This window comes from Salvelinus fontinalis, chromosome 2, assembly GCF_029448725.1.
Source record: "Salvelinus fontinalis isolate EN_2023a chromosome 2, ASM2944872v1, whole genome shotgun sequence".
Lineage (NCBI taxonomy): Eukaryota > Metazoa > Chordata > Actinopteri > Salmoniformes > Salmonidae > Salvelinus > Salvelinus fontinalis.
Genome location: NC_074666.1, coordinates 39,934,228 through 39,957,819, shown reverse-complemented (window position 1 = coordinate 39,957,819; position 23,592 = coordinate 39,934,228). Strand labels below are relative to the sequence as shown.

The 23,592-nt window shown below is 40.1% G+C and overlaps 2 protein-coding genes across 3 annotated transcripts; both read right to left on the bottom strand.

Moving 5' to 3' along the window:
• Positions 1 to 913: 913 nt before the first annotated feature.
• On the bottom strand, positions 914 to 5,876 carry LOC129818628 (uroplakin-3b-like protein 1). Of its 2 annotated transcripts, none has more exons than XM_055874723.1 (6): positions 5,437 to 5,876; positions 3,116 to 3,283; positions 2,642 to 2,873; positions 2,452 to 2,534; positions 2,217 to 2,346; positions 914 to 2,058 (listed from the first exon to the last, which is right to left on the bottom strand). In XM_055874723.1, exons 1-6 carry the CDS (start codon positions 5,450 to 5,452, stop codon positions 1,863 to 1,865), a joined length of 825 nt encoding a protein of 274 aa, XP_055730698.1. In that variant the 5' UTR covers positions 5,453 to 5,876; the 3' UTR covers positions 914 to 1,862. The 2 variants fall into 2 exon arrangements, with proteins under 2 accessions (XP_055730698.1, XP_055730690.1); XM_055874715.1 differs by lacking the exon at positions 5,437 to 5,876 and adding an exon at positions 4,404 to 5,430.
• A 2,437-nt stretch (positions 5,877 to 8,313) lies between these two features.
• LOC129818638 (PRKR-interacting protein 1 homolog) lies at positions 8,314 to 19,626 on the bottom strand. Its single transcript, XM_055874738.1, has 6 exons — positions 19,468 to 19,626; positions 16,447 to 16,525; positions 16,046 to 16,146; positions 15,875 to 15,960; positions 15,693 to 15,757; positions 8,314 to 9,130 (listed from the first exon to the last, which is right to left on the bottom strand). Exons 1-6 carry the CDS (start codon positions 19,594 to 19,596, stop codon positions 9,033 to 9,035), a joined length of 558 nt encoding a protein of 185 aa, XP_055730713.1. The 5' UTR covers positions 19,597 to 19,626; the 3' UTR covers positions 8,314 to 9,032.
• Positions 19,627 to 23,592: the final 3,966 nt, after the last annotated feature.

Here is a 23,592-nt window from a genome sequence, read left to right as displayed (position 1 = left end):
CCCAAGTGCAATTTTTCAGTATATTCAGTGAATGATACAAAGTTCCATCTTGAATTGATGCTTAAACCTACAGTAGCTACATGACAGCTGCTTAAGTTTAAGCTACAGTCTGGGATCTGGGAATAACTGGTCATTTCAATTATTGCAACACAATATTGATTATTGAATTATCATGGATCTAGTTCAGTCTTATCAATCACTTAAATATATTTAATAATCGCTTACCTAGCTTGATGTCTGTGGGCATTTTAGCTTACTTTTGTTTTTCTAAATAGAGATGGCTAGAAGGGCCATGTGTCATAAAGAATTGTGTAGAAATGTGCTTTAGATGCCCCCAAAAATTGGAGGACCAGGGACTGTAGTGACGCCTGTTGCACTGAGATGCAGTGCCTTAGACCGCTGCACCACCCGGGAGCCCTAAAAAAAATCATAGATTGACTATCAATAATATAATAATACCTTTAGCAAAAAAAGTGTATTTTTAATTTACAATATGTAGGATCTATGAGAATAGAAAGGTGCAGAACTTTTGTGGAAAATCACAGCACAGTTTAAAAATATATGGCACATAGAAATAAAAACTGGATAGTGTTCAGAGATAGATGGGAGGAGTTGAGTGGAGCTGTAGGATGGGAATAAAAACAAACAAAAGATAACTATTGTAAAATATACTGTGTCCGTAAAATGTATATAGTATGCATAAGATGGAAGTAGAAGCCTATGTGTTGTTGTCCATTAGTTTACTCTAATTAGGGGGGGATGTTAGGGTTAGGGGTAAATAATAAAGAAAAAAATATATTTTTAAATATATATGGGAGATTGGAAATTATGCATTAATGTAAGCCACAATCTATCTGCTACATTAAAACTGATCTACCCCCCCCCCCCCCAAAGAAAAAGAAAAATGCTGGTAAACAATACATTTAGTTTTATTTTTTTTCTCACAAAACTGGGGCTTTACTAGTCAATCAATCACATTTATTTATTAAAGCCCTTCTTACATCAGCAGATGTCACAAAGTGCTATACAGAAACCCAGCCTAAAACCCCAAACAGCAAGCAATGCAGATGTAGAAGCATGGTGGCTAGGAAAAACTGCCTAGAAGGGCAGGAACCTGGTTCCAACTGTGCCGGATGGAGATTATAACAGTACATTGCCAGGATGTTCAAACGTTCAAAGATGACCAGCAGGGTAGGTCTGCGTCTTGTGACCTTAGCGTACGTGTAGGTATGTACGGCAGGACCAAATCGGAGAGATAGGTAGAAGCAAGCCCATGTAATGCTTTGTAGGTTAGCAGTCCTTTATTACTAGTCCTTTCAGCACAGGCGTCACCCACCAGCTGTCATTTATGTTGATTTAAAATGTTAAGGGGTTAGCTATTATATGACAAAGTTTGGTAAACAATTTGTTTAAAAAAATGTAATGTTCATTTTCATAGAATGACCCATTTACACACTACACAGCAATGATGACAGCATATAGGAGATGAGAGAAATGGAGTATTATGAACGTCTCTTTCTATTTTGATTATTGTAAAAAGGGGAAAAAAACGATTAATATACGGTCCATTTTTTTGTTTTGATTAGCTTGGTGCACTCAATTGCATATTTTTGTTTGTCTAAATAGATTATATTTATGACACAAGTCATTGCCTCCAAATAAATGTAGCCTATAATGTGAATTTAACATATTATTTTAAACATAGGACTCGACTCCAGCTATTTTAAATGAAGCAACAGACCTCTAAATAGCTATCAAACCCCCAGCCTTAATATCTTAAACATATTGATCATGAATGACAGTAAGAAATTGATGTTGCCAATGAACCACTAAGTGCAACATTTTCCTCTCACAAACACTTACTACAATTCTGTGGCCGGTTTTTTCAAATCATAGTCAGTGTAGCTCTTGAGCTTAATGGGGCTAGTGACTGTGGGTCTCTGTGGCTCATCCTCATAAGCACGGTTTACATAGGGGGAAGGGTCCTTCAAGTTGTGAGTGTCATACATGCGCACTGATCCTGGAACTTGGATTTCCTGTTTCTCCTTCCGACAGCAACTGCAGAGGACATAGAGGGTTGGAGAAATCAATGAATGTTAGGTAGCCTATTAGATACATGCTAAGTAGCCGACTATGGAAATGGAAATGAACATTGTGTCTATGAACCCTATGTCTATGACGTTTAACTGGGAAAGGTGGTAGGTAATATGACTCACAGGACATAGCTCAGCATGATGAGCAATAGCAGCAGCAGCAAGGCCAGGAAGGAACACAGGATAGATGTTATGACAATCATGGACGCAGACCTTCCAGCAAAGCCATTATCAATTCTTTCAGGGTCTTTCACTGGAGGAATAGACAATGGTGTTGTTTTTACGTTTAGCAGAGGTTCATGGACATTTCCGATTTACTGAGTACTGTAGATTCAGAAAATATATGGGAAGTCCTTACAAGGGTAAAGAGTGATGTTGTTGGACCACAAACTCTCCGCAACAACTGTTTTGTTCGCTGGGTTGATAAGAACATACTTAAATCTGAAATAGTGGAAGAACATAATTTAGGTTGGTTGCATTGAATTCACACAATGGTACTTCAACTTAGATCCAACGTCAATGCACTGGGGTGAAGGAGGGGTTCTGACCTGGCAGTGGAGCCAACAGGCAATATTCCATTACAGTTCGGAGTGGAGCAGCTACCGTCAGAGCCAACCCTGAAGTAGTCTGTTCCAGCGACGATGGGGCAGGGGTAGTCTTTCTGAAGCCCCAACTTGGTCAAAAAGTATTTCTTCGAGGTGTTGGAAGAGAAGGCGGTTGGATAAGGAGAGAGGGTGTCAATGTAGGCCATGTTCTTGTCGGCATCAAAATTGCTGCCTCCTGTTGAAATGTAACAAGGTTGTAGAATAAGAAATAACAAAAATGCAATACTGTGCTTTCTTTGTCTTTGTTCTGTATGTGAAGTACAACATACTGTATCTACTTTGGTGCACCAAAACGTTCTAAAATGTTGACATTGCATGTCTTTTTCTTTATGAATCATAGACGGAAGAATGTTTAATTGCTCTTCCTGTATGCCATTTGGTTTTATATTTCCTATCAAATGCAGAGGATTCCAGTACCTGTATCTATGGCTGATACGAGCCATATTTCACAGGTAGTTGTAGAATTGCAGGACAAATTGTCCAGACTGTTGAAGTAACAACTTGGGGACGTCAGTATCACTGAATTAGAGGTCAGTTTCGCAGCCCAGCTGGAAGGGTTTACTGCAGGAGTGTTGTTGACTTGTACTGTGAAAGAACAAAGAAAAAAACATTTGGACTATTCCCAAAAATGATTGATAATTTGATCATTACAATGAAAGAGAATGTTTTCTTTTCTAAACTGTTTCCTCTCTTTGTTTTTACAGATTATTCTTTTACCTGAAATGTTCCAACACACATTTCGGGTGTGTCGAGTGAAACTGATTGACGGTTGTATAAAAAGTCAGGCCCACTGTTATGGACTTTCTATCCAACTTTGCATCAATATATTTAATTGAAATTATCTGTCATCTTTGCCAAATTTCTCAATACTGGCTAAACCAGTGAGGGAGGTCAGGTTACTGTGCAACATATGAGACGTCACATTACTCAAGTTCAGTCATGCCAATTGGATCTGAAAACTACACCTAGTAATTAAGTCTCCTCCCAATATTATAAGTGTTCCATACAGCATACAGCATTGTGAGTGGGTTTTCCACGCTGTATTTAAGTGACTCATTTCTGAAATGTTGTTCAGCAGAAACTCAGCACATCTGACTAATTCTGGTGGAGTCAGCTTGATAGTTTCACACATTAAATCTGAAGAAAGGTTGGTCTCTTATAGTACACATTTTGTTTTATGGAACCCACCTGTTTTTCAGCAAAAACTCTGACACATATGCTTTCTCTGGAGCCAACTGAACACAACAGGAACTTCAAATGACATAGAGAACTCTGGAAATCCATTTGATCTCAACTGAGTTAGCTAAAAAATAAAAAAATAAAAAATTCTCACCTTACTTCTGGAATTATCTCCAAAACTCTCTAAAATTGGAAAGGGTTGCTTCCTTTAGGGCTGATTGAGGACCTTTTTATTGATTTGTTTGTTTTATATGTTTGTGTTTTGCTTTTCTTGTATTGATGTGTATAGTGTATATTAATGTATATGTTTAATACAGGGCTCATCTGTAAAAGAGACCTTGGTCTCAGCATGACTCCGTCAAAATAAAGGCTAAATAAATAACTTGCATAACTGAAACTGAGGTAAATACCTTTAAGATCATATGTGAAAGATCATCCTGGATATTAATAACTTTAACAATCCACAAAAAAACGATTCAGACACTCGACATATTGTGAATATTACAGCTAAAAAAAATCCACTTACTTTGACACAACCCAGTCCAGACAGACAGGCAAAACACTACATAAAATAGTAATGCCATTTCTTCGAACACTTTGGTGTGCTGTATGTTGCTCACTGCTCCTGGGAAAGTGACTGAACTTAGCTGATGTGAATGTTCCTAAATAGATTCCCTACCCATCCCCTTTTAAAAGAGAATGAATCAAGCACAGGTTGGTCTGTATGGGTGTGTGTGGTTATTCCTGATTGAAATCATTTGTGGTGTTTGCTACAGGTGTTTTGCACGCCTAGACATGCCTACGCTTTGTTCAATTTTGTTTTCTTTTCTTAATACACCAAAACCTCATGGCACAGCCCATGTTGACTATTATTTCATTCAGGTGAATATTCCTTTGACATATTCTTGGCAGGATTTAACCAGTTACTCAATTGTTAATTCATTTCTCCAGAGATGTGGTTTATTACATTGTAAACGGACAGGTGTAAGAAACAATCATTATGTCAAAGCTTGAGAATCTGTAAATATACCTGCAGAACTATTCATAGTTATTAGTCTTCAGTTTGTATTACAAACATATGTTCACACCTTCAAAGGTTATCCTATGTAAGTCAAATTATAACACTTGTAGGAATTGAAACATATTAAACGGTTTAGGGTGTTTTTCAAAATGAGACAAACCTGATTTGATCAGCTATGTAAAACTGTAGTGATCACTTTTTTTAATAAAAGAAAAGTTATGTCTTGATTATAAAGCAAAGTGTATTTTCCTTAATGGACATTGCTGTAGTAGTTACTAGGGTGGTGTGTGTTGTAATTTGTGATCCCAGGGCTATGTGCAGGAGAAGTCGACATCTCTATCTGGTCTTTGGAGGAGCCATAACTGAAGTCAAAAACACACACACCTCAAGATGAGACATTAGTTGGTAAAGGATATGTAATGGGCTGTATGACCTGGTATAACTTAGAAATTCCCAATAATAAGTCATTTTTGTTGGCATTCATTGAAATTAACCCCACTAACTATCCATTGTTAGGTTCTGTCCCTGTGTGCCTCACCAGTCCAGCAGATCATCCAAAAAGTTATACAGCTGCACCATTGAGAGCATCTTGACTGGCTGCATCCCCGCTTGGTACGGCAACTGCAAGGCACCCGAACACAAGACGCAACAGAGGGTGGCGAGTACAGCCCAGTACATCACTGTGGCCGAGCTCCCTGCCATCCAGGACCTCTATACCCAGCAATGACAGAGGAAGGCCCCCAAAAAACTGTCAAAGACTCCAGTCACCCAAGCACAGCAAGCAGAGTCTGGAACCAAGTGGACCATGGACAGCTTCTACCCCCAAGCAATAAGACTGCTAAACCATGCTGCTAAATAGCTACCAGGATTACCTGCATTTACTTAACTAGCTCTCTTGCACCGACTCACACTGGTCTCTACCCACACACACTACATACGCCCACACATGCATACTGACTCAGTATATTATCTATCCTGTTGCCTCTCTACCCACACACACTACATACGCCCACACATGCATACTGACTCAGTATATTATCTATCCTGTTGCCTACTCATTTTACCCCTACCTATATGTACATAGCTACCTCAATTACCTCGTAATCTTGAACATCAACTTGGTGCTGGTACTCCCTGTATATAGCCATGTTATTTTTACTAGTTGTTATTCACTGTGTATTTATTCCTCGTGTCACTATTTTTATTTTCTTTAACTCTGCATTGTTGGAAAAGGACCCATTAGTAAGCATTCCACCTGTTAGTCTAAAAATAATGTGACATAACATTTGACTTTCATTTGACTACAAACAAAATGCGTTGAGACTGTAAACAAGACATTGACAGCTTCATAAATATAGGCAGGTGTTTACATTGTCAACTGCACTGCTGCATCTCAGGTTCTGCAACTTTAGAGCAACAACCCACTTCGGGAGTTTGTGAAAAGTCTAGACTTGATAGAAGTGGAAATAAGATTAAGCTTACTTTAAAAAAATCTTAGAATAGGAACAATCTAAATAGAATGTTATGTTGTAAACTTAGAGTTCAGTAGAGAAGTTGAGGCCTATTCCTTATACAGTACCATTCAAAAGTTTGGACACCTACTCATTCCAGGGTTTTTCTTATTTTTTAAACAAGTTTCTACATTGTAGAATAATAGTGAAGACGTAAAAACTATGAAATAACATATATGGAATCATGTAGTAACCAAAAAAGTGTTACAAATCAAAATATTTGATATTTTTCAAAGTAGCCACCCTTTGCCTTGACATTTTTGCACACTTGGCATTTTGTCAACTAGCTTCATGAGGTAGTCACTCGGAATGCATTTCAATTAACAGGTGTGCATTGTTAATTTGTGGAATTTCTTTCCTTCTTAATGCATTTGAGCCAATCAGTTGTGTTGTGACAAGGTAGGGGTGGTATACAGAAGATAGCCCTACTTGGTAAAAGACCAAGTCCATATTATGGCAAGAACAGCTCAAATAAGCAAAGAGAAATGACAGTCCATCATTACTTTAAGACATGAAGGTCAGTCAATCTGGAACATTTTAAGGACTTTCAAGTGCAGTCGCAAAAACCATCAAGCACTATGATGAAACTGGCTCTCATGAGAACCACCACAGGAAAGGAAGACCCAGAGTTACCTCTGCTGCAGAGGACAAGTTCATTAGAGTTAACTGCACCTCCGATTGTAGCCCAAATAAATGCTTCACAGAGTTCAAGTAACAGACATCTCAATATCAACTTTTTTTTTTAACTTTACTTAGCTAGGCAAGAATTACAAATTCTTACTTACAATGACTGCATGAATCAGGCCTTCATGGTTGAATTGCTGCAAAGAAACCACTACTAAAGGACACCAATAAGAAGAAGACTTGCTTGGGCCAAGTAACATTAACAATGGACATTCGACCGGTGGAAATATGTCCTTTGCTCTGATGAGTCCAAATTTTAGATTTTTGGTTCCAGATGCCGTGTCTTTGTGAGATGCAGAGTAGGTGAACGGATGATCTCCGCATGTGTGGTTCCCACCATGAAGCATGGAGGTGTGATGTGCTTTGCTGGTGACACTGTTGGTGATTTTATTTAGAATTCAAGGCACACTTAACCAGCATTGCCACACCATCCCATCTGGTTTGCGCTTACTGGGACTATCATTTGTTTTTCAACAGAACAATGACCCAACACACCTCCAGGCTGCGTTAGGGCTATTTGACCAAGAAGGAGAGGGAAGGAGTGCTGCATCAGATGACCTGGCCTCCACAATCACCTGACCTCAACCCAATTGAGATGGTTTGGGATGAGTTGGACCGCAGAGTGAAGGAAAAGCAACCAACAAGTGCCCAGCATATGTGGGAACTCCTTCAAGACTGTTGGAAAAGCATTCCAGATAATACTTTGAAGAATCTCATTTTGATTTGTTGAACACTTTTTGGATACTAAATGATTCCATGCGTAATTTCATAGTTTGACAATGTATAAAATAGTTAAACCCTTGGAAAGCAAAACCTTTGAATTAGTAGGTGACCAAATTTTTTACTGGTACTGTATGTCATTGGATGAACAAGACACATGCAATAAAGATGACAACATACCCTGCAATGATTGCTTCCTGGTAAAGTAATTGCAGATCCATGTTTTACCCAGGTTATTACTGCAAGCACTTCTCTATAAAAATCCTAATACAAGCATCTGCTTTCCTCTTAGAACAAATACTCAAAGAAATCCATTATCCTTCCCCAAATTCATTTCAAGAGTGGTGACCCTTATAGGAGTTATGTCCTGATCAGCACTGTGAAAATAGCTTGACAATGCTTGTCCTTAAGTAAATGTATGGCTTATGAAATTGGGCTATCATTTAGTAATAAACTATTCCAGAAGATTCTACAGGAGGAAAATACAGCAAATATAGGCCTTATTCTTCCCAGATGTTTATTAAAAATATATACACAAGTACAGTATAAAAAAATTAACAAGTGAGCAATTATACTACCACACAAAAGGAAAATGTTTCAAATGAGAGACACCTGTATTATTGCATTCATTAGGGCACACTGTAGCAAAAGGTTTTGCAACAGAAAACCAAAATATGTATTTCTTATAGGAGCATTTCAAGTTCAGGTATTCCCTCCCTGTTTCAGTCAGTTTTCTTCCGTTTGGTGCCTAATAAATGCGAAACCCAGCTTTGTCAACCTCGATTCACTGAATTGGAACGAGGTCCTCTAAAACCAGTGTTCCCCAACCCTGTTCCTTGAGTACCCCCAACAGTACATTTTTCTTGTAACCCTTGACAAGCACACCTGTTTCAACTTGTCAACTAATCATCAAGCCCTCAATGAGTTGAATGAGGTGTGTTTGTCCAGGGCTACAACAAAAAATGTGTACTGTTGGCGGTACCCGAGGACCAGGGCCAGGTAACATGGCTCTAAACTATAAACATGAGTTTGGAAGAATGTCAGTTCCCTAACATAGGCTCATCTCCCTTTGTTCTCTCTCAGATGTCTATGGAGTTCATGACATTGATAAAAGCTGGGCTGTGTTGCTCAGCTGTGTTAATTTCTAAACAGGTATTCGATATTGACCCCCCTGTTCAATTTCTTCCTGAAGTGTGTCTCATGACCCGGTGGCAGGCATTCACCTCTTCCCCATGACGAAGCTGGGCGCCTCTGCATCATCCTCAGCCTCCCTCTCCTGGTCGTCCTCTTCACCGCTGGAGGAGGACTTCTCAGAATCTGAACAGAGGGGACAATGTAAAAATCAGTCTCTTCTGCCATAACTTATTACCTTTACCATTTTCCACTAAGAAACTGTACTGGGCCGGGTTTAGTGTTCAATCTAAGCTGTTTTCCAAAACCATCGCTACCAATGTTGCACTTAAATGCTCGTAATCTAACAAATGCATCAGACCACTCATAGAAGTGTCTTTGGATTATATGTTTCCCCTCCCGCGTCACTTTACACCATAAAAGGTAAAAAGAGGGCTCTAGAGGAGTTATATCCATTTTGGCATGGACATTACCATTGAGGGCTTCTGCCATTTGAATGTAAACTGGGTGGAGATTCCTATGGGTTGGGAGTAATGTTCCACAAAAAAATGCTGTTCATTGTAAGCCTACATTCCATAAGACTTGAAAAAAAACATGCAGGGCTTGACATTAACCTGTTTATCCACTTGTCCTTTAGACAAGGAGGCGACTGAAAATGTTTTGTTGATGCAAGAAACCACTTTACAAAATAATACAACACTGCCACTATAAGGTTTTTTTTTTTTTTTTTTTTTTAAAGCTCTTTACCTGACTCTTTTCAAAGATGCCTAGAAATGTACACGTTCTGTGCTCTTGTAGGAAGCAATCATTCCCCTATTGCTGACTACAAATGATAAAACTGGGCTACTAACTAACTAGCAAAGGACATGAAAATTGCTTCTACACCTGCTTTGCTTGCTGTTTGGGGTTTTAGGCTGGGTTTCTGTACAGCACTTTGAGATATCAGCTGACGTAAGAAGGGCTATATAAATAAATTTGATGAACAAAATGTGCAAACGTGGCTACATACTGCTCTCGCTTTAAACTCAAAACAAGCATATCTACTCACTACCACGTATGCTGTAAACACAGTCCAGTTAAAAGTAAATGGCACAGATCCATATGGAAATGGTCTATTTGCATAAAGGCCTACTGCAGCTCTGATTGGTTATGCCCCACCGGTCTGTGTAGAGTACGGGCTGAGTCGTGTGTACCAATGCAATAGAATCCATCTCCGATGCGTTCTGCCAACAACAAAATCTCTTGCATAGTTCCTTTTGTTGCATATAAAATGGCTAATAATGCATTGATTCAATCACAATTTCCACAGTAAAGGGAAATGTTGATAGTGTTAACAGGGAAAATTGTAGAACAGTGGTCACCAACCTTTTTCAAGATCACCGAGTTAAAATGCAAGCCGAGATCTAACGCTCAGATTTTTTTTTAAACATGACTTAAACTTAAGCCTATGCAACATTAACCAACATTGGTTGGGAGCGATCAGCCAATGATCAGAGCATTGTCACGGAGTTTCTAAACCTAGAGACGCAACATTGCAAGACTTCCAGGAACGCTTGCAAAGCAGACCAGGTCTGGATTTGGGGTTTGAGAAGTCAATGAGAGAAGTGAAAAAAAATCTTCCTTAGTTATTAATTTTCTCAATCTAAAAGGCACAACCTAGATTCAAGCCAATGTCTTAAGTATTTGAACATGTTATTACTCCAACATCATGAAAAAGTGACAAACTGACATGCTTTCCTCCCCGTCAAAAACAACTATTGAAAGCAGTCCCTTTTGATGACGGCCTGCATATGCGCATTTCGGCACAAGACGAAGGTTGCTGTCTTTTATTCGTATTTACAGATGGCATAAAAGTTTGTTGTAAAGGCACATGAATGTTCACATGTTCGAGAAGGCATTTGTTAAATTACGAGCCTAGTTGGTTTAGCCACAGAAAGTCAGCAACCTTCCCGTTAGCCATGATTGGCTGAGATAATGAGTGGGCTGGACATGCCGAGAGATGAGTTTGGATTGGTCTGCCATATAGCATGCTTCTGTCTATTTGAGCTGGTCAGTATGTCTAGGTAATCCTGTCTAATGCGGCTTTTAAAAAAATGGTGTACTAAAACTACATAAGTGTTGCTCTCCACTTTCTGGAGGACTGAGTTTTAAAAAATATGTGCAATTCGAGTATGATAGCTAAGGAAATTGAGAACACCTGTCTCCGGATTACATCTTCAAACTACGGGCAACCATGGCATCCGACAGGAGATGCATCCAACCATGAATGATGTATATGTGTAAGATAGTCTAGCTAGCTACATTTTCAGATATTACAAGTTTAAAATTGACAGAAAGAGCCATTTGCTTGGCAAGCCTAATGTTGCTTGGCTAGCTAACATTGAACCTGGTTGGTTAACTTCTTATGGCTGGGGGGCGCTATTTCCACGTTCGGATGAAAAGCGTGCCCAGAGTAAAATGCCTGCTACTCAGGCCCAGAAGCTAAGATATGCATATTATTAGTAGATTTGGATAGAAAACTCTGTAGTTTCTAAAACTGTTTGAATGATGTGTGTGAGTATAACAGAACTCATATGGCAGGCAATAACCTGAGAAAAAATCCAACCAGGAAGTGGGAAATCTGAGGTTTGTAGGTTTTCAAGTTTTTGCCTATCCAAGATAGTGTACATTTGGTCCGATTGCACTTCCTACGGCTTCCACTAGATGTCAACAGTCTTTAGAACCTTGTTTCAGGCTTCTACTGTGAAGGGGGAGCGAATAAGAGCTGTTTGACTAAGAGGTCTGGCGGAATGCCATGAGCTAAATCAGGCACTTGGCCGTGAGAGTGAGCTCTGTTCCTTTTCATTTCTAAAGACAAAGGAATTGTCCAGTTGAAACATTATTGAAGATTTATGATAAAAACATCCTAAAGATTGATTCTATACATCGTTTGACATGTTTCTACGAACTGTAATCGAACTGTTTTGACTTTGTCTGGACTTGCCCGCACCTTGTGAATTTTGATTGGTGAACAAAACGCGCTAACAAAAAATTAGGTATTAGGACATAAAGATGAACTTTATCGAACAAAACGAACATTTATTGTGGAACTGGGATTCCTGGGAGTGAATTCCGATGAAGATCATCAAAGGTAAGTGAATATTTATAATGCCATTTTTGACTTTTGTTGACTCCACAACATGGCCTGTCTCTGTATGGCTTGTTTTGGTGCCTGAGCGCTGTACTCAGATTATTGCATGGTGTGCTTTTGCCATAAAGCTTTTTGAAATCTGACACAGCGTTTGCATTAAGGAGAAGTATATCTTTAATTCCATGCATAACACTTGTATTTTCATTAACATTTATGATGAGTATTCCTGTAAATTGATGTGGCTCTCTGCAAAATCACCGGATGTTTTGGAGGCAAAGCACTACTGAACATAACGCGCCAATGTAAACTGAGATTTTGGGATATAAATATGAACTTTATCGAACAAAACATACATGTATTGTGTAACATGAAGTCCTATGAGTGCCATCTGATGAAGATCAAAGGTTAATGATTAATTTTCTCTATTTCTGCTTTTTGTGACTCCCCTCTTTGGCTGGAAATGGCTGTGTTTTTCTGTGACTAGGCGCTGACCTAACATAATCAGATAGTGTGCTTTCGTCGTAAAGCCTTTTTGAAATTGGTCACTGTGGTGGGATTAACAACAAGTTTATCTTTAAAATGGTGTATAATGCTTGTATGTTTGAGGAATTTTAATTGTGAGATTTCTGTTGTTTGAATTTGGCGCCCTGCACTTCCACTGGCTGTTGTCAAATCGATCCCGTTAACGGGATTTCAGCCGTAAGAAGTTTATCACCTGCAGATTCAGGCAGAATAATAAAGTCATGAATTGTGATTGTTCATTGTTTAACTAGCTAACTTTAGCCAAATGTGTATGACATTATTATTCGTATCTCAGCTATTTGCTTGGCTACCTATAGCCTAATGTTATCTAGCTTACATTAAACCTGGTTGGTTAGTTACATGCAGATTCATGTTGGCCATCCACTCCGATTTCAAAGCACTCTCGTCTCAGTGTGCCAGAGAGCGTAGATTAACTGATGATTTACGAACGCTCAACACCCGTTAAATGTGGCCAGTGTCAGTAAACGTTGGCAAAAAAGTGTAATTAAATTGTTGCCAGCAGCACAGTTAGTCAGCAACGCTCTGGATAACATCAAAATAGCCTAACCAGCTCTGCTAGCGTGAGTAAAATGGTCAGAATGGGGTGTTCTTATTATGTGTCTGGAAATAGCTAGCAAGCTAGCCAATGTTAGTCAGTTAGCTCATCCAGTGTACACTCAACGTGAAACGCTCTGAATTTGCGATCTGACAACACAGTTGCAGTCACCAACACTCTGGATAACATAACAGCCTTACCAGCTCTGCTAGGTCGAGTAATGTTCAGTGAGCTGTTCTCTCGCACTTAAAATGTCTGGAAACAGCTAGCAAGTTAGCTTGGGTGCTTGACTGCTGTTAGTACATTAGGATCAAACCTTAAAGAGAAGGGTGGGGCTAAAGCTTAAGAGGGTGTGAACGGTACAGAATGGAGGTACACAAAGGGCTCTCCAATAGTAGTACCAAAACATTCAAATTCCATTTTCTCAAAAGCAAAATTACTTTCCCATTGTTCCTCAACTGTAGTGTATGATATAACATTTTGTAGCTCTGAGTCTCTGCTTTTATCCAATGTAAAAAAAAAACTATTTCAAGTTTTGAGCCAGTCAGTCACTGAGCCAGTCAGTCACAAATGTCCTCAAGCAATCTATACACAATATCTCATAATGACAAAGCAAAAACAGGTTTTTAGAAATGTTTGCAAACAGAAAACAGAAATACCTTTTTTTTTTTTTTTTTTTAAACCTTGATTTAACTAGGCAAGTTAGTTCTTATTCTTACAACCTTTTGGTTACTGGCCCAACGCTCTAACCACTAGGCTACCTGCCGAATACATAAGTATTCAAACCCTTTGCTAGGAGACTCAAAATTGAGCTCAGGTGCATCCTGTTTCCATTGATCATCCTTGAAGATGTTTCTACAACTCGGAGTCCACCTGTGGTAAATTCAATTAATTTGGAAAGAAACACACCTGTCTATACAAGCTCCCACAGTTGACAGTGTGTGTCAGAGCAAAACCAAGCCATGAGGTCAAAGGAATTGTCCGTAGAGCTCCGAGACAGGATTGTGTCGAGGCACAGATCTGGGGAAGGGTACCAAAAAATGTCTGCAGCATTGAAGGGTCCCTAAGAACACAGTGGCCTCCATCATTCTTAAATGGAAGAAGCTTGGAACCACCAAGACTCTTCCTAGAGCTGGCCGCCCAGCCAAATTGAGCAATAGGGTGAGAAGAGCCTTAGTCAGGAAGGTGACCGAGAACCCGATGGTCACTGACAGAGTTCCTCTGTGGAAATGGTTGTCCTTTTGGAAGGTTCTCCCATCTCTGAAGCACACCACCAATCAGGCCTTTATGGTAGAGTGGCCAGACGGAAGCCACTCTTCAGTAAAAGGCACACGACAACCCGCTTGGAGCTTGCCAAATTGTCCCTAAAGGACTCTGACCATGAAAAACAAGGTTCTCTGGTCTGATGAAACCAAGATTGAATTCTTTGGCCTGAATGCCACATCTGGAGGAAACCTGGAACCATCCCTGCGGTGAAGCACGGTGGTGGCAGCATCATGCTGTGGGGATGCTTTTCAGCGACAGGGACTGGGAGACTAGTCAGGATTGAGGGAAAGATGAACGGAGCGAAGTACAAAGAGCTCCGATGAAAACCTGCTCCAGAGCGCTCAGTATCTCAGACTGAGGTGAAGGTTCACCTTCCAACAAGACAACGACCCAAAGCATACAGCCAAGACAATGCAGGAGTGACCTTGAGTGGCCCAGCCAGAGACCGGACTTGAACCCGATCGAACATCTCTGGAGAGACCTGAAAATAGCTGTGGAACGACACTCCCTATCCAACCTGACAGAGCTTGAGAAGATCTGCAGAGAAGAATGGGAGAAACTCCACAAATACAGGTGTGCTAAGAAGTCACAAGGCTATAGTCGCTGCCAAAGGTGCTTCAACAAAGTACTAAATAAAGGGTCTGAATACTTATGTAAATGTGATAAATCAGTTTTTGCTTTGTCCTTATGGGATAGATTGATGAGGGGAAAACAATTTAATCAATTTTAGAATTAAGCTGTAACATAGCAAAATAGAAAGAAAAAGTCAAGGGTTCTGAATACTTTCTGAATGCACTGTATAGTTACTTAAGACAATTTACCTATTTTTTTATAATCTTTGACAACAATCACCTAAATAAAATCTAGATAGGAGAATTTAAAATTCCAAAAACAATGAATTTAGCAATATTGATTTTATCATGTTTGAGCAAAATAAAGCATTAGCCATGGCAAAAGGAAATTAGCTTAAAAAACTGCAAAATCTTCTCTCAGCTTCATGGCAGAATATGTAGAATTGCAGGAAATTGGCTTAAATTACAAAAATGTCTCTACAACGCCACGCCCATTGCTGACCACGCCCATTGCCACACCCTCCACCTTAGCCCCTTTCTGATCCAGAAAAACCCTGCTGTAGCGTAATATGCGAGTACAATTTAGCTGCTGCACTGGCCATAGCAACACAAGTAGTGGACTTGCTCTTTCATCACACTTAAAGTCTGAAGGGGACATGTTTCAATGAAATCTATCACTTAAATATTATTTCTTTAATTTACCTTCAACGTTGTTGGCTTCCTGCTTGGCTTTCTTTGCCATAAGCTTCTTCTGCTTCAGCTTTTCCCTGAAATACACAAACGTGTAATGTAACAAACCAGCAAGTATAAAGTTTACAGCAGAGAATAAAAGCAATAGGCTCTATAGATTTTATTTTTAGTGGGTCCTTGATTAATGTACCAACCTTTTCTTCCTGCGTTTGGCTGTTCTTTCATCAGCTGCCTGTTGGTTATCTGACACCTTGTCAAGATAGTCCAAATCCATCTTTTGCTGCAAGAAAAAGGAAAGAGTTTGCTGAACCCTACCGTTTAAAAGAAATTGGTTCCCAAGAGAAACGATAAGGTCAGCTGCCCACCTTCTCAGTCATCTTGTCCAAGAAGTCCTGTCTCTGATACTCTCGCCTGCGAAGGTGTCTGTACACATGGAACTCTCCACTGCCAGCCCCTGCACTGGAGCCTGGAGGAGGGGGAAATTCATTTCACATCTCATCAGCGGGCTAGAAGTGATTTTATTAAAATCAACTCCGTAGTAGGGGGTAAGATTTCCAGTGCCGGAACTGTGCCAACATGCCATTGCCTACCTAATAATGTGATAGTGTGTATGTGCGTAGATAACGAGTCTTGCAAGATAAATAACCATCATTCTTGCAGAGCTCGCTCGACTCTTTGGCTGCAAAAAAATAACTTGCACATGCCCTTGCCTGACAATTGACAAATTAATCCGCCACAGGTATTTAGCTAAAGTTTGCAAGCTTACCCATCACATCCCGCACAAACTCCGGAGGAGCCCGAGGGTTCCATTCTTTTGGTCGGTCTGGGATAGGAGCAGGTTTATCCTACAAACATACATGAGTATTCATTTTTACGATAATTAGCTAGCTAGTATTGTCACTCACTGTTCTAGCTTGCCTAATACATCAGACTTACCATGGTTACCCCATGGACATTCAGTATGAATTAAGTTACCCTAAAATTCTCTACAAGCCAGAATGTTGAATAAATTATATTTAAACTTACTTTAATGGTTGCCCATTCTGTTGGTCCTTTTGATGGAAGGAAGTGGTGATAAAATGTCCTCAGGAAAGCATAATTAAACCAACTTTTCAAAGCGCTTCTTCTTTTATGGTATATTGGCGATCACACAATTTAATGTGCATCCTGCCACCTATGCGGGATGGAAACAGGATTCCCCCCAAAAAACTGAACTACCAGAAACAAAATCCATTTTTTTTAAAAAATCAAACAAATCAAACAACTTTTGTTAAAAAATAAATACATCCCTATACAGGCTCAAGGGTAACCTGGGAGGGTGGGTCTTCCAGCGCCAGTACCCCTTGCAAGTCTTCAGATGTAAAACCCTTGAGTTCCAAAAACATTTCTGCCACAGCCACAATAATGTCCAGTTTCCTCGACTTCTTTAAGACTTGTGCTGTACAGTTTAACTGTGGCAATGAACACAAAATCAATTTAACACACAGGGTCTCTTGTCTGGCAGCAAACATTTACTACAGGCTGTGGTGTATCCACTACTATATCTTCACTAGCATCACTTCTTTTCTCAATTCTTTTAAATCGCCTCTGCATAGGAGATTCAATTGACCGCTCTGACTTTTGCCACCTCAATTTCCTTCACTCTTACAGGGCACTACAGGAACTCAGGATCATGATCCCCACCACAATTGCAACAACGTCATCCTTTTACACACCGTTCATCAGTATACTCTGTTCATCTGCACACACATGAAACATGGCCAAATCCTTTACAATTCTTACACTGCTGTGGTTTAGAGATGAAAGCTATTACGTCATATCTTACATAACCAAGGTTCACATGCGTGGGTATTTGCTCTTTATCAAAAAAAAAACAGGACAGACAGACTTTCTTTTTCTCCATTCACCCAGCAGGTCAGACTCCGGGCACCAACCACATCAGGAATTCTCTTCAGGTATTCAACCTGAACATCCTTCGTCACCCCTGAGATGACTCCTTTGTTGTCCTGATTCTTTTGAGGCCCACTGCAATCTTCCTCTGATCTTCAGAAATTAAATTAATCAAAATATTACCACCCCTGAGCTGCGTTGGAAAACTCATACTAACCATACTATTTGTGACTTAATTTTAGTATGCTTATTGGTCATAGTATGGAAAGAGTTAGTATGCCAAAATGTCTCGGATGTGGTCCTACATTCGCCAAAATACGAAGTATAAAAGCAACGGACAACATGTCCGTGCTTTTAGGGCACATAATGCAATTCTTCAGAAATGGGCGTGGCTTCACGTTTTCAGATTTGTTGGCTCCTAGTACATCGAACTTGCCAGTATATTTACTTTATGCTAACTACCCAACGTTTATTGACTTGATTATTCACGTCATTCATAGCTTAGCTAAGAGGTATAGTCGTTCGGGTCTGTTCATAAATTCACTCTGAATATCTACTACGATTTCAGAGCACTCTCGTCTGACTGCCAGAGGCAGAATAACTGATGAATTTACAAACAATCGTTGAATGTGCCCGGTGTCAATAAACATTGGCAAAAAAGCATAATTAAATTGTTGTCAGCAGCACAGATAGTCACAAACGCTCTGGATAACATGAAAACTGCCTAACCAGCTCTGCTAGGGCAAGTAAAATGGTCAGAGGGAGATGTTCTCTCATTTGTGTAGCTAGCAAGCTAGTCGCTAGCAAGCTAGCCAACATTAGCCAGTTAGCTTGGGTGCTTGACTGCAGTTGAGGTCAGAACGCTCAGATCAACTCTACTCCTCCAGAGCACACTCCAGGAGCGAAACGCTCAGAATTTATGAACGGACAATCTGACAACGCCCTGATTTACAAACGCCCAAAGCACACTCTGGCAATCCAGATTGAATTTACATACACACTCGAAGTCTAGCTAGTAATTTGTTATGCTGATAAGAGAGCAAGAGGTTGCATAGCAACAGAATAAACTTCCTGTAGACAGGCGAAGCGCTAGTATGCTCAACTGAAAGGATACCGTTCGTTTACAGTATACTAAAATGAACTAATAATATATACTCATTAAGTATGTACTATACAGTAAATTAGTAAGGGTATTCGAACACAGCTCAGGTCACTCTGACACTCCACTTTTCCAAGTGCATACGTCACCATTTTCGAAACCAAACGGGTTTCCCACATATGCATCCGAACAAGAAGCAATTCATTATAATTTACTGCACTCCAATCTTAAATTCCTTTTCGTTCGTTTTCGATACTCCTGTTGTCACTACTGACTTCCTGCTTAATTCGAACTCAGCATCCACTTCCGCCATCTTCGTCACCTCGCTAGTTCCCTGTCGCCCCCTACTAACGAAACCTTTTCAAAGCGCTGGTAGTGCATTCAAGTGCCTTATCACCTGAAGCATTTGCGCATGTAAATACATGCACGTGTTTGCAATGTTTTCTGACAGGTGATATAAACCATTACCAGCGTTTGGAAGAGTTGGTTTATTGATACTGTACTTTCCTGTGGATATTTTTCTCAAATTCCTACCAACAAAAGGACAAACCGCACACACAAATGGCACAGTAACGTTACGTTAAAATAAAATGGTATTCAACATTCTGGCTTGTGAGATGAATTTTTCCAAACAAATTAATGCCATCAATCTCAGACTGTGAATCAGGCAATGTTCTAGCTAACTATCTATGTAAACAGATTCACTGCAGTTGGCGCTAACGTTAGCTAGCCTTGCTGGCTGTGGAGATAAACATGAGCTATTTGAATATATCATCAAAGAACCCCGCCGACACTTACAGGGTTTCTCATCAATCTCTCCAATTTAAGGCGCTGCTCCTCTGCCGGAGTTTTGGCTATGATCAAAGGTTGAGATTCCTTTCCTGAAGGTTTCCCTGGTCGACCATCTTTTTCTCTGGTCGCCGACATCTTTCGAATATGTTTGTCTTCTTCTACATTGATTTGTACGTAAAATGTTTAGCTCCGCCTAGCGTACTGGGGCTGCTAACTGAGTTATAAGGGGGTGCAATGCAGGAAATTAAAAATGAGTATGAACAAAATTGGTGAGGTTATTATTTTACCTATTGTATATTAGTCAAGCACTTGTAGAAAAACACAAATAACGATGTTCTTTCAAATGAAGGTAATGGATTTACCTTGCAGAATGTTATTCTAAAGAAGGCTCAGCACCTCATTGGGAAAGTTGTATTACAGAGTTCTTGATAGGCCAGTAGGGGGCAGTCCTCCCTCTAGTTTAAAGGATCGATCTGCATTTGCTACTACCATTTTTTAAACTTATAAATTCATGATATTTATAAACTGGGTGGTTCGAGCCCTGAATGCTGATTGGCTGACAGCCGTGGTATATCAGACCATATACCATGGGTATGACAAAACATGTATTTTTACTGCTCTAATTACTTTGATAACCAGTTTATTATAGCATTAAGGCACCTCTGAGGTTTGTGGTATATGGCCAATATACCACGGATAAGGGCTGTATCCATGCACTCTGTGTTGAGTCGTGCATAAGAACAGTCCTTAGCCGTGGCATATTGGCCATATACCACACCCCCTTGTGCCTTATTGCTTATGTACCCATAATTGATTCTTGAACAATATAACTTATAAATGCCTCATAAACTTAGTTCAACTGTCTTACCCTATCAGAACCTAAAATATAGGTTAAGCTTGTTTTACTACAATGTTTGTAAACAAAGAAATGTAAACAAACACTGTATAGCCTCAAAACATGCTTCAAACTATATGAATAGTCAGTATTTGCATCTATAGATCTATCTACGAATTTGAGTGTTACATTTCTCCAGCCCCATCCCTCAGTTTTTTACCGAAACAGTGGCAGGGAAAAAATTTTGTTATTGTTTCAACCGCAAATTTCCCCTTTAAAGGAAAAATCTTGGGAGGCTTGGCTCGATTCTGCCTTGAGCAACAGAATCCACAGCTCTTGCGCAGTAAAAGTGGTATCACATTGTGACTAAGTAATCAACTCTCTTACTTTAAATAAGACACATTATTTCTTTATTGCTCATTGGGGAAAGAATTCCTAGTCAGTTGTACAACAATGTATTCAACTGAAATGTGTCTTCCGCATTTAACCCTACCCCTCTGAATCAGAGAGCTGCAGGTGGCTGCCATAATCAACATCCACGGCACCCAGGGAACAGTGGGATAACTGCCTTGCTCAGGGGCAGAAGGACAGATTTTTACCTTATCAGCTCGGGGATTCAATCCAGCAACCTTTCAGTTATTGGCCCAACACTCTAACCACTAGGCTACCTGCCGCCATTGCTCATCAGGTAATGCTTGTTGGGCATGTTGGCATAAGAGGATGCATCACCAAGGAGAGGAGTGAGCTAAGGTTAGCCCTGACCCTCCAAAAAAAATAAGAATATGTATATAACTCCATTTCTTTTCATAATAGCACTTTTTTTTACATTTACTGTAGCTTTCCTAGTCAGACTCTAAAGATGCTATAAATTAGCCTCAACATCAACATCATGCACATTGCTCAGTAAAGAGCAAACTAACCTCACCTATCCATACCAAAACTGACACACAATCAATGGTCTGGTCTCGGTTATGAAAAACATACATCAACTAATGCAAAATGCTCTGAATGGTCAAAGCCACAGTGTTACAGATAAAATGCTATTTCAAATAGGCTTACTTTCAGTCCCATAGAGAAAGGCAATTGCGCAAGGAAAATAAGATACACATAAAAAACTGCATCAACTCATAGCATTTTAATGCATTAGACTGGTTACATCCCAAACAGAAAGCAGTAGGGATAATTCCTCCCTCTGCACATCCACCTTAGGGAGAATATGTTTATGGACAGTCATCCAGTCAGATATAAACATTATTGAACTCCACATAGGCACACGTACATCATACACACTTACTGAGTGAGTGAGTGAGTGTGTGTGTGTGTGTTTGTTCATGCCTGTGTTTGAGCATGTACGTGTGCTAAACAGGTTGAGGGAGGTCCAAAAGCAACAGGATGGATTCTCCCAGTAAATCCTGTCTGAACTGGTTTGTGAAAGCGCTCGCAGACTCTCTTCATTAATGCCAGCCCGTGTCTTAATAGGTTGTGGCAGCTCTCACAACAGCTCCCTGACTAAAGCAGACTATGCACTCACAAATCGCCCCCAACTCTGTAACCTACTCTCCCCCCAACCTTCTAATGAGTTTCTCTCTAGGGCACTGGATGTTTTAGTTCATGCCACTCGCCCTGCATGGCATTTTCTTGAGGCGTTGTGTGAGCTCTAGTCTTTAAAATATATATATATATATATATATTTCACCTTTATTTAACCAGGTAGGCCAGTTGAGAACAAGTTCTCATTTACAAATGCGACCTGGCCAAGATAAAGCAAAGCAGTGCGACATAAACAACAACACAGAGTTACACATGGAATAAACAAACGTACAGTCAATAATACAATAAGATCTGTAGACAGTGTGTGCAAATGAAGTAAGGAGGTAAGGCAATAAATAGGCCAATAGTGGCAAATTAATTACAATTTAGCAATTTAGACTGGAGTGAGATATGTGCAGATGAGGATGTGCAAGTAGAAATACTGGTGTGCAAAAGAGCAGAAAAACAAAAACAAATATGGGGATGGGGTAGGTAGTTGGTTGGATGGGCTATTTACAGATGGGCTGTGTACAGTTGCAGCGATCGGTAAGCTGCTCTGACAGCTGACCCTTAAAGCTAGTGAGGGAGATATGTCTCCAACTTCAGTGATTTTTGCAATTTGTTCCAGTCATTGGCAGCAGAGAACTGGAAGGAAAGCGGCCAAAGAAGGTGTTGGCTTTGGGGATGACCAGTGAAATATACCTGCTGGAGCGCGTGCTACGGGTGGGTGTTGCTTTGGTGACCAGTGAGCTGAGATAAGGCACAGCTTTACCTAGCAAAGACTTATAGACGACCTGAAGCCAGTGGGTTTGGCGACGAATATGTAGCAAGGACCAGCCAACGAGAGCATACAAGTCGTAGTGATGGGTAGTATATGGGGCTTTGATGACAAAACGGATGGCACTGTGATAGACTGCATCCAATTTGCTGAGTAGAGTGTTGGAGGCTATTTTGTAAATGACATTGCCGAAATCAAGGATTGTTAGAATAGTCCGTTTTACGAGGGTATGTGGCAGCATGAGTGAAGGAGGCTTTGTGGCAAAATAGAAAGCCGATTCTAGATTTAACTTTGGATTGGAGATGCTTAATGTGAGTCTGGAAGGAGATTTTACAGTCTAGCCAGACACCTAGGTATTTATAGTTGTCCACATATTCTAAGTCAGAACCGTCCAGAGTAGTGATGCTAGTCAGGCAGGCGGGTGCGGGCAGCGATCGGTTGAAGAGCATGCATTTCAGTTGGAGGCCAAGGAAGGAGTGTTGTATGGCGTTGAAGCTCGTTTGGAGGTTTGTTAACACAGTGTCCAAAGAAGGGCCAGACGTATACAGAATGGTGTCGTCTGCATAGCAGGTGGATCAAAGAATCATCCGCAGCAAGAGCGACATCATTGATATATACAGAGAAAAGAGTCGGCCCGAGAATTGAACCCCGTGGCACCCACATAGAGACTTTTTTTAAATTATTTTTTTTATTTCACCTTTATTTAACCAGGTAGGCTAGTTGAGAACAAGTTCTCATTTGCAACTGCGACCTGGCCAAGATAAAGCATATCAGTGTGAACAGACAACAACACAGAGTTACACATGGAGTAAACAATAAACAAGTCAATAACATAGTAGGGGAAAAAAAGAGAGAATCTATATACAATGTGTGCAAAAGGCATGAGGAGGTAGGCAATAAATAGGCCATAGGAGCGAATAATTACAATTTAGCAGATTAACACTGGGGTGATAAATCATCAGATGATCATGTGCAAATAGAGATACTG